Genomic DNA, 18,731 nt, shown 5'->3' with positions numbered 1-18,731 from the left:
TTAGACTATTAGCTCAAACCTTGGAGTTTTAGTGGTGTAATTAATGCAGTTATAGGCACTTACAATATTTTAATTTATTAAAATTAGAAATTTACTTGGTTTCTCTTTTAACGTTCCAGTCTTTGATAGTTGGAATTCAGAAATACTGTCTTGAGTGGTCACGGGTAGTTATTGCATATTCTTCTACAACCTTATCCCAATTGTATGTGTATCTGTGCTGTGTGCAAGGTTGCACTTTTTTGTGGATTGCTGATGCCCGGAATCCAGTGTTAGAATTTGACTGGAAATTTCTCTAGTTATGTTTGCCTTTCTAGTTTAAATTTTGCTCACTCAGTCTTAAACTATCTCTAGGTCAGTGGTGTCCGTTCTTTTTAACTTGAAGACAAAGTGAAAATTAGCAGGCAGAAGAACATCTTTAACAAGCATTGGCCAGCACAGTGGGCATCACTGTCACGTCACTGTGCAACTCCTTCTGCTTAAATGGCAGGTGCTGCTGTTCAGTGTCCTTGGTGGTGCAGAATTAGCACTAATGACTTCTGTGCCTTCACTGCTCTCACACAGAAGTATGAAAGAGGATCATTTGGTGGGCTGCTCTGAATTCTAGGTCTTCTGATCTGCCTGATCCACACTGGAGTCTCAAGGTGTAGTAGTAAGGGGCTTTTGGCTTTTTGCTTTGTTGGTTTGGGTTTTTTTCCTCATTCTTTTGAGGTTTCTTGGGGAGGAGTAGCACGAGCAGAGATGGACAAACTTTCTCCCTGTGCTGAGCAGAATACAGAGTGTAGCTGTTTTGTGATGCAGTGGATCAGAAGAAAGGAACTTCAGCTGAGAAGTCAAATGTATTTGTGTAGTGCTATCACAGCCGGGTTTTTACAGACATCATCTGTTTTTCAAACTAGAATGCTTGCCTTGATTGACTATGAGGATTTAGGGTACTGGTTTGGAATTTCAGACACATAAGCTTGATCTGAGCAAACTGAGGTATAAATTAAATATTCTGGACTTTTCAGTTTTCCAGCATGTACATCTGTGCAGTATTTTCAGGGTATTTCTGGTGCATCCCCTGTGTGCGTGTAGCACGTATCTCTGCCTGGGTATCCCAGAGAGAAGACAAGGGTGCTCGGTCTTTTGAAATTGCCTTCTACCTTCTTCTTCTAGAAAGGCATGTGATTAACTGCCTCACTTAGAAATTTGCTTTTATGGGTCTACAAATAAGCTTTCAGTTTCTAAGGGCATACCCATTTTCATAGCACAGTTATCAGGAACTAGAACTTAGAAGCTCAAAGACTGAAGGCTGGACTTTACTGATCCAGAAGTATCTGCTAGGGTAGAATGTAACACTGTCTTTATTACTAGGATCAGTCAAGATCTGGCTCTCATCGCACGGGAAATCAACGATGTAGCAGGAGAGATAGATTCAGTGACTTCATCAGGCACTGCCCCCAGTACCACAGTAAGCACTGCTGCCACCACCCCTGGCTCTGCCATAGACACTAGAGAAGAGGTAGGAGATCTTCATGGAGAAATGCATAAGGTTCTTCCTTTTCTTTATTTCTTTTGCTTTTAGCATTTTGCATAGCCTTTTTTAGTTATTTCCACTCAGCCCGTATGCATGATCTCTATATTGTTTTTTGATTTAAGATTCCTTTATTTTTCAACAGACAACACAGAAATTATCCTATGAACACAGCTTGTCAAAAGGATGCATACTATCTGTATGTGTCTTTTTTTCCACGAAACATAGGACAAGATAGTTATTTGTTTCTTGCTTGTCTGTAGCCTTAGATACCATTGCATAGTATCTAAGTGCATTTAAAGATATTAGTGTGTATCCACAAATAAATATACTTGTATACATATAATACCTTGCATACCGATTAAAGACAAAAAGTCGCTCTTTTCACAGGTGACATTAAAGTTTCATTTTCTGAATACTGAAATACTTCAGTTCCATCATGTAACAATAACATTAGGTTTTCTTTTTTAATAACATTATCACAAACTGCCTTGCAATAAATTTGTGTTGTGCTTCTAATAATTCTAATTTTCTTTGACTGTCTCTGATGTTCTCCTCTATGAATATATTGACTAACTTGTTCTACCAACCATCACAGGTCTAATGCTAGTAAACGTGTTATTCTGAACTTAAATCATCACTTTCTACCATATTATGATTCACCCTAATATGTTGCATTTTTGCTTTTTTTTTCCTTCATAGTATTCCTTTCAAAATGTGTTTATTCATTTTTGTGTTCATAAAGTTTGGTTGATACATTAGTTCACTGTGTTTAGTATAATACTGTCTTTTTCTGTGGAAAAAAAGATATAAACAGTGATGAGAATTTTGTGAGTTGTGTGCTCAGAAAAATTGTAACTGCTTTTAATTCTCATGGACTTTTGGCTAAACTTTAAGGAAGTAAAGTGCTTACTGGTTTTATCAGATCCAGTTATATCACTCTGATATTTGTATTGCTAAATAATTATTTTCTTCTTAAAAAAATATGTTACAGTGTGTACATACTACTGCAGGTGGCAGTGTCTCCTTTAAGTAGGTATAGGGGTTTCTGTAACACTGTGACTAATCTGGAAAAAAAAAAATCTAGATTTGGTAGTACTGTACTTAATTCCACAGATATATTCCATGAATTGCAGGAATAAATTATTCAAAGCCAGTTTGCAGGTAATTATGATGTTGCCTGCCCATAAGAACGAATTTTTTTGGGGTCTAATTTTGCCACGTATGTCTGGTATTTGAGGAAAAGACCTTACAAGGTATTGTTACATAAGAGATGCATCATTTTATACTATGCAAGACAATAGAATGATTTTAATCTGATAGGCTTCTTGTAAACTGTTTCAGAAGGAAAAACATATTAATCTGATCTTCAGTGCAGTAGGTTTCATAAACTGTATTTTTCTTTCACCCCCCCAGTTGGTTGACCGAGTATTTGATGAAAGTCTGAATTTTAGAAAAATCCCTCCACTAGTGCATGCCAAACCACCAGAGGGGAATGGTCGGCCTAATGATGCACGACCTCAGCTAACAGATGCCCTTGATCCCCCAACAATTACCCGGAGAAGGACTTGGAGCAGAGATGAAGTGAGTATACAACAGGTTTCTTACCAGAAATGTGTCTATTTTAAGCCTTTAAAGTTGTTTCCCCACTATCATTTCTTTCCTACCTGCTGCAGGTGTCATTAATGCTGGAAAAAAGATACTTGTCATTATTTAACTTGCAAAATGTTCTAATATTATTGTACATCATATTAATTAGAATTCAAGTATGATCTTTTAAAAGTTAAATAGGTATTTAAAAATACATGGAATTGTTTGTATTTAATTAGCATTAAACTAATAATATCTTTTTTTATTAAAAACTTGTTCTAGGTAATGGGGGACAGTTTGTTGTTGTCCTCAGTCTTCCAGTTTTCTCGCAAGATAAGACAATCCATAGACAAAACAGCAGGCAAAATCAGGTGGGTTTTGAAAAAATGTTATTACTGAAAATATTCTGCTCTTATTGACATTCCAACTAGTAGGAGAGACGTATAATACATATAGAGCCAATGTATTTAGTAGCAACTTGAGTTTTTGAAAAAACGTGTTGCCTACAACTTTTCCAGCATTCAGAAAGATTTGGGATGAATAATTTTTCTATTTTTACTTGTGTGTATTTCACATTGTATGAAGATAAGTATCAGCAGAGAAGCTGTTCCAACACATGCAAATGCTGTGCAAAATCTGCACGACCTCAATGCAAGTCTTGTAAAACTTCCTTTCTTAAAAGATAAGGTTAAAATGTGGCTGAACTGTAAAACTAGGCCCAGTCTGTTTGCCAAATAGTTATAGGGATGGCATGTTTTAAGAAAAAACCAAATGGTATAGAGGAGAGCAGCTTCAGTAAATCCTTCTGAAAAAAAAAAAATTGCTTTGGCCACAATGTGGTCACTATTGGCTTCTAAGTCTAAAATAGCAGATGTAGCCATCTGTTATTTTTAATTGAAAATCCCTGCTTAGATAGTTAGATTCTTGCATAAAATGTCACAGTAGCTAACATAAGTAAAGACAGGTCAAAAATGTTAAAATGTTGCTTTACTAACAGCACTATTTAACTTGAATGAGTGAGTGTACAACTTTTTGGTGACCACTTTGATTGACAAGAATAAATGAAAATTTTAACTACAAAGTTCAGGACTGTATAATTCACATGTCCTTCATAGAATCATAGAATAATTAGGGTTGGAAGGGATCTAAAAGATCATCAAGTTCCAACCCCCCTGCTGTGGGCAGCGACTTCCCACTAGATCAGGTTACCCAAGTCCCCATCCAGCCTGGCCTTGAACACCTCCAGGGACGGGGTAGCCACAACCTTCCTTGTCAACCTGTTCTAGTGTCTCACCACACTCATGGTGAAGAAATTCTTCCTTATGTCTAGTCTAAATCCGCCCTTCTCCAGCTTATATCCGTTCCCTCTTGTCCTGTCACCACAAGCTTTTATGAATAGTCCCTCTCCAGCTTTCTTGTAGGCTCCTTTCAAGTACTGGAAGGTCACTATAAGATCTCTTCAAAGCCTTCAATTCTCCAGGCTGAACAAGCCCAACTTTCTCAGCCTGTCCTCATAGGGAGGGTGCTCCAGCCCTCTGATTATCTTTTTAGCCCTCCTCTGGACCCATTCTGACAGCTCCATTTCCTTCTTATGTTGAGGATTCCAGAACTGGTCACAGTACTCCAGATGAGGTCTCACAAGAGAGGAATAGAGGGGCAGAATCACTTCCCTCGACCTGCTGGCCACACTTTTTCTGATGCAGCCCAGGATACGGTTGGCCTTCTGGGCTGCGATCACACACTGCTGGCTCATGTCAAGCTTCTCATCCACCAGCACCCCCAAGTCCTTCTCTGCAGGGCAGCACTTAATCACGTCATCCCCTATCATGTACCGAAAACAGGGATTGCCCTCACCCAGGTGTAGGACCTTGCACTTGGCTTTGTTGAACCTCATGAGGTTCTCACGGGCCCTCTTCTCCAGCCCATCCAAGTCCCTGTAGATAACATCCCATCCTTCTGATGTGGCAATTACACCACTCATCTTGGTGTCATCTGCAAACTTGCTGAGGGTGCACTCAATCTCACTGTCAATATTGTTGATGAGAATATTAAACAGCACCAGTCCCAGTACGGACCCCTGAGGGTCACCATTTGTCATGGGTCTCCATCTGGACTTTGAGCCATTGACCACTACTCTTTGAATACGACCATCCAGCCAGTTTCTTATCCACCGAATAGTCCACCCATTAAATCCATATCTCTCCAATTTAGAGAGGAGGATGTTGTGGGGGACACATCAAAGGCTTTACAGAAGTCTAGATAGGTCACATCTGTTGGTTTACGCGTGTCCACTGCTGTGGTTACCCGATCATAGAAAGCCCCTAAGTTGGTCAGACAGGATTTGCCCCTGGTGAAGCCGTGCTGGCTGCCATTAATCACCTCCACGTCCTCCATGTGCTTTAGCATAGCTTCTAGGAGGGTCTGTTCCATGATCTTCCCAGGCACAGAAGTGAGGCTGACAGGCCACTAGTTCCCAGGGCCGTCTTTTCTGCCTTTTTTAAAAATGGGCACAGTGTTACCCTTCTTCCAGTCACCAGAGACTTCTCCCCATTGCCATGACTTTTCAAATATCATGGAGAGTGGCTTCGCAAGCACTTCTGCCAGTTCCCTCAGGACTCTGGGATGCAGCTTATCAGGTCCCATAGACTTATAAATGTTCAGGTTCCTCAGGTGATTACGAACGTGATCCTCCTCTATAGTAGGAGGGGGTTTACCCCCCTGGTCCCCATCTTGCTGTCCCATGACCCAGGAGGGGTGATGAGAGCAGTTATCGGTGAAGACTGAGGCAAAAATAGTTGTTGAGTACCTCAGCCTTCTCCTCGTCTGTTGATACGAGGTCACCGTTCCCAATCATCAGTGGGGCCATGTCTTTGTGTAGTTGATAATTTAAAAATAGTGTATATTAAAAATAAGAAAGTTGATTGGCTCAACTTCATATATAATTTTCTGAATGTGAGGAAATACTGTAATTGATCAATTTGTCTAGGAAGTGTCAGGTATTGAAATCTTAGATGGGTGACAGAATAATCACAAAATTAAAATCTATTTCAGCACAGGTGGATGTAACCAGTAAAAGCAGCGAAATATTAGCATATCTGAAGGTTGTATTCCTATGAGAGTATGGAAAAGGGCTTCACCATAGAAATCAAGAAGAAAAAAAGAAAATCTATATAGATTGGTAAAATCCATAGCTTATCTGCCATTTCTAGTCCTGCTATTTCTAGTAGAAAGAATATCACTGAGTGAAGAATCAGGTCCTTAGAAGTCTTGCAGCCCTTTTCTGTTTTTTTTTGTTCTAAGGGGGTTTTATGTGTTGTTTTTACTGCTGGTTACGATTAAAGTTTGTGAGTACCTTATTTTCCGCTATTTTGGAACATGTTCCTGGACTGATACTCATCTCATTTATCTTACTCCAACTCACTGTTTTGGGGCTGCAAGATTCTAATATTGGAAATATGCCATTTGCTGCCTTTCCCTCTTTGGTTTCCCCAGATACAAATGAGTCTGAAATTCAGGTATACAATACATTTACTTGCAAAAGCTGTGCCAAATTAACAAAGTTCAACTTCATTATGCAGAATTTATTACAAATTATGCCCAAGTTCACAACTTGTTCAGGTTTAATCAACTTCTGAGTACCTGCTATCATTTACTTTAGTAACTGACCTCAAAAATACAAGCAAGTAAATACATGCAAACAGATACTTAACTGTGACCATTCTTTAAAGGTTATTTTAAAAGGCGTTTGAAATTTGGAAATGAAACCAAAGCATTTTGTTCATTTTTTTTGCACATAATCCTCTGGGAAAATACTGTGACATCCATAAGGAGCTCCAATTACCAATATTTTTTTTTCCTTTTAAAGCTGCATCATTGGAACAAGACTATTGTTTATTGACTGACTGACTTGTGGTAGGCATCTGGGATGATTTATGTCTTAAATTCCTCAGATGCAGTAGGTAGTAGGTACTCTACTTCTTTCATTGTGATGATTTGTCTTGGTGGTTGGCAGTTTCTGATCTGTAAATATGTTGCTAGCACAGCTGTAGTTTCATTAATGTAAAAATCTGAGTTCAGTACAGTGAGTTAAAACAAATTTATGTATACAAATTCATTCTGAGAAAAGCAGATCCTAATTAGTTTTCTGAGCTTAAAAGGTAGGTCACCTACATTGAAATTAATAAAATAATGATGCGATCATGTATGATAACAAAAATATAAGCATATATATAAGCATTTCGTATACATTAAAGTGAGTGGCATTGTATATATCTGTAAAAATACACTGGAGAAATTTTAATTAATAAGTAATTATTTAGGGTATTCCCCAGAGCTATGATCAAAACTTCCTGTTCCCGCAACTCAGAATGGGTTTGAGTAATATAATGTAATTCATTATGTTATTAGTATTTTGAATCAGAAAAACAACAGTAGTTTAGAATTGTTTTTAGAGAGCATATAAGGTAGCTAGGACCTATTACAGGTTTACTTAGTTTTGTTTTGATGTACATAAGTTCAACCAACTAGTTTGCTTCTGTTTCTTTTACTGGAGTTAAGACAGTGAAAATTTCTGCCCAAAACAGGTACAATGAGAATCAACTAGGATTTGTCAAGCCAGCAGTTGAGTGTTTTCTAAACTACTTGAACCTGAAAGGAGAGGAGAAGTATCTAGGGGCAGCAAGAAGAGTAAGCCAGTAAGACTCACTGTGTTTTGAAAGTTGTCCCTCAATTTTTCTTGTTCACCAATGTAAACCTATCTCTCAAGAGCACAGACAGTATAGGGCAATTATGATCCTTACAAATTGTTTCATACACATTAAAAGATTGCATCCTTCCTATCTAGATCCAAATGGAGGAAGATGTGCTTACTGTGAATGTGAGCGCTCTTCTTTCAGTTATATTTTAGTTGCAATAGTTGGCTTTACAAAGAGACCAGTTTCACTTTGGCCAAAGTATAAGGAACATAAATATTTTCAGTCTTTCTTGACAAGCAGATCTTTCAGAAATTAAAGTGAGCTGAAATCAATCATGAAAATAAATTAATATGAGGATAAAAGGAAACCAGGTTTTTTTCATGACTAGTTTCTTTGCCACTTCCAGCCAGTTCAGATCGAAACGGATTCAGGTGCCTGATTCTTTCTTTTCGTCAAACCCTCTATATTTTTTTAATATAGGATAAGGTTGTGGCTTAGGTATTACTAAGTTACTTTTTATAATTTATTTTTGTTCATTACTTTGTATTATCAGTTGTGTTCTTATCTGCTGATGTACAGAAAACTGCATTACATATACAAATTCGGCAGCATTCTTGCCATGTATCCTATATCCTGTTCTCACAAGTTATTGTGGTTTTGTTTCAGGAAGCTTGTTTGCTCTTCTGTCTTTTATATATTGTAATGAGTTTGCAGGAATTTTCAGATGTTGTAGAGGAAAGAGGTAACGTAGGCTTTGGAGTGAGAAGACCTGCTTGGTATCAGTGCTTTACGCTGTCAATGCAGTGTTACTGGCTTACTTTGTAGCAGGGAAAGAACTTCTGTCAGTCGTTATCTAGGCAAAGCATTCAAATCAGTGCAGGTACTACTTGTCAGTCTCTGCAGTTTGCTGTGCATCCTGCAAAGTGTAATGAAATAAAAATGACTGAGCACAACCAAATAAGAAATTTCGGACAGATTTGCCCAGAAAGTAGGAGTGGGAAGGGCAAGAGCAGGTGGTGGCAGACATTTATAAATACGTACTTTAGTGTAAAGAGTATGCTTAGAAGGAGGAAGAGCAAAGGAGACAGAGATGAAGACCCTCACAAGATTAAATGAAGAACTGAAAAAGCTGTTGAAAGGAAATAGGCTTCCTAAAATGATAGCAAAAACCACATTGGCCTGTCCACTTTATAATGGAAATAATAACTTCATTTTAAATTACTGTTTTCCTTTTTTTCTCTTTTTTTAATAAAATGACCTGTGAAAAGGAAAGCTTTCAAGCTGTAAAAGAGAAGTAGGAACATTAAGAGATGATAAAACTAAAAGCAAGCAAAGGTATTAATCACACACTTAACGATAGTATTTTAATATAATGTGAGCAAGAAATTAATTGAAAACCAAGTGGTGCCACGATACCTTCTATATTATTCCTACTAGTGCTGCTTACTGTTAAAAAAAGCCTTATTTTTTTATGTTCTTGCTGATTTTCAGAGTGATATAAATAGACTTAAAGTATGGAAAGATTAGCTGTGTAGGATTCTCTGTTTAATTAATCAAAGGATTTGTAGGAGTTGCCTTTTTTTAGTTTAAGATCCTATAAGGGATTTAATTGTCTTTGCTTTTTTTTTGTTTAAACTCTTCAGTGTTAGGCAAGTCCTACACTTTCCATTGTACTTGGACTTTCTAGTATCCAGATTTTCAAGCTTTTACACTCCCTTCTGGAACATAAAAGCAGTCTTGTCAGGTCTGTGATGATCAGCTTTGTAACAGGATGATGGCATTACTTGAGGCTGTAAAGTGTTTTGTGTTTTCTTTGCTCTACTTTTGATCATTTTTTCCTTCCCCAAGAAGTATATTAATGTTTACTCTTTGTATGCTTTGTACATTAATACACTAATGTCACTTGCAAAAGTTGTCATTTGCTTCAATCCCATGACATTTTGTCATGAGAGTAGTGCTTTTTGTCAGCAAAACATCTGACAAAACCATTTTCTGAAGCAGCTGTGAGTGGAGACCTCAGAAGAGTAGTTAAAGCAGCTTCTGGATGGGCTGCCTGCTGACATCTGTGTACTGAGAAAATAATACAGGGTACATGTTTCTTGAAACTAATCTTTCTTGAAAGGATAATAATAGAGAGCGGGGTTTCCATAGAGTATAAATAACTGAAGAAAGATTAGCAGAAGTGTAGTATTAAGTCTCATGGCTTTCTTCAAAATTCATAGTCTTTATGAGATGCAAGGTATCATGAACTTCTGTCTTAAAAATTATTTCCTCAGAGACCTTCCTACACTAATAACTTCTCTAAAATGCACTAATTTTCAGTCGTAATCTTAAGTTGGTTTGTTTGCTTAGCAGTTTTACTGCAGCTGTTCTTGTACTTGTAACTCAAAATACCTATTGGATTTGGACTCCCCTATGTCATCATTGTGTCACTAAAAAAAAAAAACCAAAAAACCTCTATAAATATCCCCACATTCCTTTTTCTTTAATCGTGCAAATGTGGACAGGTTAAATGATGTTTATGATATGACAATGACAACAAAAATTATCACAGCAGAAGAACAAAACATAAAAAATGGGATATCTCACAGTATACCCTGGAGTTCTACAAATAATAGAAGTGAATTCTTTAAACGTAATACACGTGATGCATTACTAAATAATTTATATTGAATTTGTGTGATGAGACTTTTCAGTGAAAACTTCTTCTGTGGAAAGCATTTTTCTTTTAATTTTCTGAGGTGATTTATTTTTCATCAAATTAATGTAAAATACAAATTTAAGAGTTGCATTCGTTTACCATTGTTAATCTTTCTCTTCTGTTTTGCAATTGTTGCAAAATACAGTGTAAACAGGGAATTCTTTGACTACTATAAGATGGTTGGATTTTTTAAAAAAATATTTCAGTGTTGGGAGAGAGAATGATCTGTCTTTTCAACACCATAAGCAGGTATTTAGCCACAGAACTGTCTTCTCAATGTCAATAATAATGATGATGCTGAAACCCTGTGTGCTTCCATGAAAATTTAAACTGTAGGATTGGATTATGTCAGTTTTCAGTATTTCAGATTTTATTTTTATCCACTGCTTCTCCTAGCATGTATGTAACCTTTCGGCTTCAGTTTGTTTATTTTGCCTATTCTAAACATACTGTTCTTGAATTTTTTTCTTCTAGAATATTATTTAAGGACAAAGATAGAAATTGGGAAGAAATTGAAAACAAGTTGCGAGCTGAAAGTGAAGTTCCTATTGTGAAAACAACAAGCATGGTATGAATGGTTGTCTTTTCTGGGACTGCATGAGCCTCTTATCTAATTTCTTAATAATCAGTAGAGGAATGCATTATTTTCAATTATATAAAAGCAAAAATATATTAAAAGTTTTATTTAGATGCTCATTATATTTCAAGAATAAACTTAATCTTTAATAATTACTAAGATTTACTGTCTTATAAAGAAGTAGTCTACAGTAGGCTTATACTGTAACTTTCCTTTTAAGATTTGCTGTTAACTTTGCCTATTTCTACCAAACCATGGTGTCTACGAGTCTGTGCTTGAAAAGTAGCTGCACAGGTATATGAGCAAGGGAGAAAGTTAGGTTTTGTTGACTGTAGCAATCAGCCAATGTGGAGGAGCTTTTGATTTCTGAATAGGCCACAGCTGTCCAGCCTCAAGCACTGCTTCCCAGGACCCATGGTGGACATGGCTGGGCCACTACCAGCAGTGCTGTTGTTAATACCAAGAGGGGCAACCCAAATAACATATTACAAAGGCTGGGGTAATGGGATTGATTACTACCGAAATGTACTTTGAGTCTCTTTTTCTTTAGTAAAACATGTTTGTTTCTTTCTTAGGAAATATCATCAATCTTACAGGAACTGAAACGAGTTGAGAAACAGCTGCAAGGTACAAATTGTTTTTCACTTTTCTCTTTCATTGTTGCTTGCCTTAAATTTATATATATATATATAATATATATATCACAAAACAAAGTTATGACTTTTTAATAAAATATATTCACAGTATCAATTACATACATTAATATCATAAAATTGCTGTCAAATTTGGTAAAGGAACATCACTGACTTTTTTTTAAAAAGAAGAGTGACATCTTTTTATATGAGTGAGAAAGGCTGAACTAAAAATGAAATACTCCAGAGAATCCCAAAGTAATTATTTGTGAAATATTCTTAATAAAAATACATTTGTGAGTAAGTATTGAGCTGTAGGTGATAGAGAATCCTGAGATTAGGCTTTATAAAATAAAGCTGTGTGTAGCACAGCTTGTTGTAAGGAATGCAGTTGAACTGTAAACTATAGGAAATCTAAAAAAAAAAAAAAAACCCAAAAGAAAAACTTAGGATTGGATCCTGACAACTTCCCTTAACACTATTGAATTCTGTCTTTGTAATTGTAAAGCCCGCAGACTATAAAATAGAAAAGTTACTTACCTATGTATAGAATGGAAAGATGTATGTTATACTCACAAAGTCTGCTATTTACACATATATCCCATTTATCGAAAACAAGTTAAAAACTGAGTCTGTTTTGAAAAGAATTTGCAATATTTGTGTATTGTTATGCTTATATTGTTCAATTTTGAGGGGCCAGATGGTTTAGTGGTCCATGCTTATATATCAGCGTTATTGTATTTGTTATGAATTGCCTATATTTGATATTTTTAGTATTCAGATTTAATCCTATAATAAAACATGTTTTAAGAAAGAATGCTCTAGGAGGAATCATTAGTCACTTTTATAGACAAATTAGTATTTGTTTTATGCTTAGATACAATTAAAAATGTTGATTTATTACAAATTATATTGTTTAGAGAATATAAGAAAGTAATAAGGCCCAGAGAAAGAGGCCAGATCATTTCCTTCTGTATGCAGTGGTGTTTGAATAGATGTCGGTACAGTTCTGGAAATAAAAAAGAGGGAGCTTCTGTTAAATGTGTCAATGTGTTAATAGTATAGTAAAATTAAATTGTACTAGCTGCTTCAGTTTGCTTTCACTGTGTGGAGGGAGAGGAACAACATGTCTATCAATATGCATTAAAACAGATAGAAGATGGCTATTTCCTACAAATTTCATCTAGTCATGGAATTAGCAGCTATGGATATCTGGGGGCATCAGGTTGAATGAAGCATAATATAATGGTAATATTAGAGAAAAAGACCCTTTAAAATAACTAAAAATCCCATCTTTCAGTCCCTATAAGCTAATAGTAGGTCATCTGTCATCTCTTCTTTTCGTGTCCACACATCAGGCAATGCTTAGTTTGTGCAGTTTCATTTTGTCTGAACTTTTAATACATGTAAATGTTTTTAAATGTATGTGTCAGCTACATACATTTTGGATACACTGCTCCTTTGTAGTGGGCGACATACATAAAAGATCATGTATGTCATCATAAAAATAAGTGTTAGAACAGGATTTTTGTATTTTTATGGGAACATAAAATATTTTTTTTATGGTTTCTTCCTTATCCTTCTCATATTTTCTTGATTGCTTAGCAATTAATGCTATGATTGACCCTGATGGTACCCTGGATGCTCTGAGCAACTTGGGATTCGCCAGCCCTGTCTTACCAGCTCAGCCGAAGCTGAAGTCCAGTCCTGTTTCTCAAAATGCCCGCCCTCAAGTGCAGCCAAACTGCCAGCCTGAAGCTCGGGCTCTTCGACCCGCTGCTGTCCCTGTTGCAGCTGAATTTGAGAATGCCGAATCTGAGTCAGATTTCAGCATACAGTTCAATAGGTTTAACCCAGATGGGGAAGAGGAGGATGCCACCCTGCGTGAGTGAAATCTGAGTGTTGATACAAAACCTCTCATGTGGAATGTTTATGAAAAAGGTAAAATCATAATATTGGTTTTATAATTTTTAAAAAAAAAGGCTTGGTCAAACAGCAGTTGTTTTATTAAACCAGTTTTCTTTAGCTGTGATGCTTTGATTGTCACACAAATCCTTTTCAAATCATAAAGATATGCATAGATACCAGTGTAGGAAAGCAGATTGTGGCAAGTTTGCCCTTTGTGGTTGTGTGCTTTGCAAAAGAATTATTATATCAGCAGTTTTCCCTTAATAGATTTATTTCTTTTTAAAAGCCATGCAAGCGGCCTAACATTCAATGTTTATGAAACCCCAAATCTCTTTGCCAAGCTGCTATAATGAATGGACTTCCTCCACTAAATTTTGTAGAGAACTGTGGAACAGTTACATTTAATTCTGAATTAGATGATTTATATAGGAAACATTATCTTTGACTACAGTGACACATCACTGCAAAAGGTAAGACAGATTTCAGAAAGCATTCATTCTTGTGTACTGAAAATCTCAAATAGTTCTGTGATTTATATAACCTAGTTGCTGCGTAAATTGTCTTGGGGTTTACAAAGTTCACATATTATGTTTGCACTAAGATTTGCTGGGAGTGATAGGCGAACATATCGATATCATTAAACAGCAAGGAGTGTTTTGGTGTACATAAAAACTGATGATACTGTACTGGTATTATCATTGCAGTGTTCTAATCCCCATTCTGAAAGGACTATTTGGCACTTTTTGAATCTTCTTCAAATCTTTTTTTTGTGTTAATGAAAGTAGAAGTATTTCATATCTCATTTTTGTCCAAATGTTTGTTTAAACTAGGAATTAAATTTAAACATACTGCAGTGTGGGACCTCTTAAAGTGTACTGAGGCAAATGGGCTCTCACCAATTCAAATGCACGTAAGCTTACAGAAGAAATTACTGTTCCTTGGTCATTAGTTGTAAATTTTTCTTTAGGGGACTTGGAAATAGAGTCGTCATAATTTGCTTGATCGATAGATGCACTCCCAAGCAAATGATTTTATTTGCTTCTGTATATTTTCCTGTAGTCTTGCTAGTAAAGCTGTTTCTGTCTTACTTATTTAAAAGGATTCTGGAAGGTGACTGCTAACATAGACATTTTGCTTCTACCACTGAAAAGCAAGTCTATTTAAAGTTTCCTATATAAGCCTATTTTCCTTATAAGTTGTCCCAGTAACTTAACATTTGGAAAGAATAATAAAAAATGAGTAAATTTCTTTGTTTTTCCAGAACACTGTACTTTGGAGGAATGTTATTTCTGTTAAATGTAACTAACAGACTGGAATTTTCCTATGTTTGCATCAGTCTCTATATATTAAGGTTAAAGATACGGTTTTGCAGCTTTTATGAAATGGTCTTTAATATTTCAGCAATAATCCTATATGACATTTGTTTAAAAAACCTACTTTCTGTACACTTTTAAATTGTACAGGCTTTCAAAAGTTGGTAAAAGTTGGACCAGTTAATAAAAATGCAAAAACTTTTTTTGTAGAGATGTAAAAACAAAACCACTAATCTGTTGTATAATGGATTTCATATTTTCTTTAAAAAAATTAAAAGCAAACAGCCTTCATGTATGACTTAATATGCTCTACTCCAGCTAACTGTGGAAGCCTGAACTACACTAGATACAGAGGCTACAAGGAAAGTTTTAGAAGGTACAGAAGGGCAAAAATAAATTGAAACTAGAGCTAGGTGTTGAAACCAAGTGTACCAAACCATCACCATAATTCCTTCTTTTGTTTAATGCTTGGGAACATAATTTTTCCGCAGGCTTAAGTGGGAAGCAGGAAATGGCTAGGAAGGATAAAAGGTGCGGGCTCTTCATGTGAGATTGTTTGTGTTCTTTCAGGCTTTTATACCTTTTACGTTCTGTAATAAGCATTTTGCATTATTATGTTCTTATTTTGTATGAACATGTTCTCCTTATTTATTTTTGTTACATTTATTATGTATGTTATTTTGTTATATGCATTTACAACTCCATTTTTAAATAAAGTGTTTCTGGAACTTTACAAATGTGTGAGTGTATCATTGAGAGCTGGGAAGTTCACACAGTCTTCCTGAACTCTAACTTACTTTTACTGAAATAGGAATTGACATTTTCTCCACAAACATATTTTCTCCGGAAAAAGTTATATTATTGCTGCTGCTGCTGCATCATTTATTCTGTGCTGACAGTATTGGTTCACTTTCCCATGCTTGGGTTTATTTCCACACTTGAATTGATTTTTGTGTGCAAAGCTAGAGGCAAAACTAATCCAGTCACCAAATAGTGACTGTGTTCCCTTTGTAGAATGAAAGTAAATAAGTTTGAATGCACTTGTGAGGTGCAACAGTAGATACCTTTCAGACTGCTTTCCTTTTGCTTCATATATTAGAAAACTTTCTTGAACATTCTGATTTTGCTCCAGACTGGTGTGGGGTTTTTTTTCTGTCCCAGCTTCAGCTCCAGATGTTCTTTCCTGCAAGACACTAAATTTCCTCTTCTGTAGCTGGCTTCATGCAAGAGCAAAGCTGTGAGCTTAGTATTAAGCTCCAGAAGTTCCTTCCAAGCTTACACATTCCAGTGTTGGCAAACTTTGCTGTGACTTGGCGGCAGACAGCTCTGGTGTCGCTTCTGTGCATCTATTTCTCCTTTGTATCTCCAGTCTGATGGCATTAAGACTGCACTAATGGCACACTGTAACACTCAAGAACACTCTGCTTAGAAGGGCAGGATATTTTTACTGATGTTCAAAGATGCTAGCTTGGTATAGTCAAAGACATGAAAATGTTAGAAGGGCTTTCCAAGTGCTCAGGACTTTCTCACATTCCTCACCTTTGTTGGCTTCTACTGTTTCCTCACTTGTTGCCAGTGTCCCTCTGTCTTTGAAGAAGTAGGGGGAATGCACTTCTGGGTAAATATTCTCATGCACAGAGCCCCACGTATGTAAGCGGTAGTGTTTTTTTCCCATGTAATAGTTTCATCTACCCAGTATACTTTGAGGCAAGTTATGCAGAAATGTTTTTCAGAAGTACTTGGGAAATCCAGCTTCCTTTTGACATCCGTGAGTGGGGCTGAGTGAATGGTGACGTAGAGAAAGCAGAGTTCAAGACGTTTCTAATCAGCACTGTTGGTTCCTCCCTTAGCTACATGCACTATTCTAATTATACACTCAATAAATGCTTCTACTGACACTCATGTCTAGTTGTAGCACACAGGAATAAAGCTAAGGCTATAATTTGTGTGCCTGACCTCATAACAGCAAGATGATCATTCACAGCATGTACGTTATACTGAAAGCAATGGGTACTTCAGTCTCAGAAGACAATGCTGCTTCATACTGAAAACTGAATTTCAATCAATGCCTGCTGGAAGGCTGTTGTAATTTTAACTGGAAAGATTTCAACTGTAGAAAAGATCTACAGTTATTGCAGGAAGCACTTTGTGAAATAGTGTGTACAGTAAAAGGAGGCCACTCACTACACACCAAGGAGATTTTAGACCATTAAATATTCTGTGTCTAAAGAGAATTGCAAAGAAGAAACTTAGACACTCATCATATAAGTTGTGTAGCTTCATCTTGAATAATTAGAGTTTTAAAGTGAAAGAATGTCATCTTTGACTTCAAGAAGAGCACATCTGTAAATGCTGACAGGTTTACAGTCCTGATAGTTTAGCCATGCTTGCCAGATATTAAATACATCCAAAAATATCGGTCTTGGCAATATTGCCGTAGGAGAGTTGCCTAATGCTAAGGAATAGCATTTGCAGCTCCACTAGCTCAGTAATCCTATAAAAACAATTTTTGTTTTCAATTTGGTAAGCCTTACCCAGTGCTGTTCCTGCAACTAACAGCCAACAGAGAAATGGTTGCAGAACAAGGCATTTCCTTTTCAGATACTCTTCTTGCTATTCATGTATTTCTGGAAGAAAATATATAGTTAGCAAACAAGTGGGATTATGCAGCCCTGGAGCTACTTTAAAGTGGGAAAAGATAACTGGAAGCCTGCTGTCAAAGGTCTTATCTTCACCTGTTCCAACAAGACAAGGGTTAATAGTGAAAAAGTAAACACAGTACTTGCTTTGTCTCACTAACAATTTCACGAGCAGCTATTATTTCATGAGATGTTAATGTTCATACTTCGCATCTGCAGAGAGCTCTTAAAATGACACGGTATTACAAAATACTCTCTTTGGGGAGGCTGTATCAAAACAGGAGTTTGCAATTATTGAATACCCTCATGGGAATGGAGAGTAATACTTTCAAAAGTTAACACTTGCAAAAAATATTTAATAGGGCTTTAGGGGTGGAGCGAGGGGATAGAGATTTGTTCATTTCAGGGACAAACCCTACAGTTTCACTTATCAATAAACACGTGTCCTTGCTAAGTTCTATTGCACTAGTCTATCAGTTCCTTAGGGCTAGGATTTTTAGACCTGTTTTAAATATTAATGCACATGTTTATAAGGTTTTGTGCTCCTATGAAGTAGCTAAAAGCACTATCAGGACTCTAAATGTCTTTATATTACTCTAAAAAATAAGAGTTTAGCAGCAGCGTGACTTACCTTTCAAGCAAACTGGTCTTCCTTAACAGAAAAAGCTGAAATAATAATTACTGTAATGTGCAACATGAAGTTTCTAAGCTCTGTGTGTCTATTGATGCACACAGGGATCTATAAGAAACTGGGCACAAAGAACAAGGATTATATTTATAAACTTCTAAAAAGTCTTTGGGTGACTTAATGTTTTATTCACTCATCTCAGAGTTAATGTTATTTGTAAGTTAAGAGAAATTCATTGAGGAGGTAATGTAGATGTGGATGTGAGTTGTGGTTCTAGTTACCTGATTTTCTTGAGAGGTGCGAAAGATGACTGCAGATAATTCTGGAGATTTTAAAAGTATTAAGAAATGAAATGCCTTAATAAAGTTGTAGGAGAAAATTACAGAAATTATATTTCCCAGTATGATAACTGATTAATAAAAGGGCAGGCAAAATACCATGTTCTCAACAAACGTTATTGGATTAGGAGACTAAATGCAGTGCAAAAAACTAAGCAAACCTTGAGAAGAGACTAAAAAGAAATTGAAAGACAGATG

At 36.3% G+C, this 18,731-nt stretch overlaps 1 protein-coding gene across 5 annotated transcripts in view; it reads left to right on the top strand.

Annotated features, from left to right (window-relative positions):
• Window positions 1-14,536, top strand: part of CEP170 (centrosomal protein 170) — a 100,593-nt gene extending 86,057 nt beyond the window's left edge. For 4 of the 5 annotated variants that reach the window (XM_069852412.1, XM_069852411.1, XM_069852407.1 and 1 more), the window contains 6 exons: window positions 1,354-1,531; window positions 2,930-3,097; window positions 3,386-3,474; window positions 10,973-11,066; window positions 11,651-11,702; window positions 13,313-14,536. In XM_069852412.1, coding sequence (XP_069708513.1) covers window positions 1,354-1,531; window positions 2,930-3,097; window positions 3,386-3,474; window positions 10,973-11,066; window positions 11,651-11,702; window positions 13,313-13,599 — 868 coding nt within the window. In that variant the 3' untranslated portion in view covers window positions 13,600-14,536. The remainder of the gene's footprint in view (window positions 1-1,353; window positions 1,532-2,929; window positions 3,098-3,385; window positions 3,475-10,972; window positions 11,067-11,650; window positions 11,703-13,312) is intronic. The other variant, XM_069852409.1, reaches the window with a different exon arrangement.
• Window positions 14,537-18,731: the final 4,195 nt, after the last annotated feature.

Source organism: Phaenicophaeus curvirostris, chromosome 2, assembly GCF_032191515.1.
Source record: "Phaenicophaeus curvirostris isolate KB17595 chromosome 2, BPBGC_Pcur_1.0, whole genome shotgun sequence".
NCBI classification, from domain to species: Eukaryota; Metazoa; Chordata; class Aves; order Cuculiformes; family Cuculidae; genus Phaenicophaeus; species Phaenicophaeus curvirostris.
Note: the sequence above shows the minus strand (reverse complement) of the source record. Positions and strands in the feature narration are given on the sequence as shown.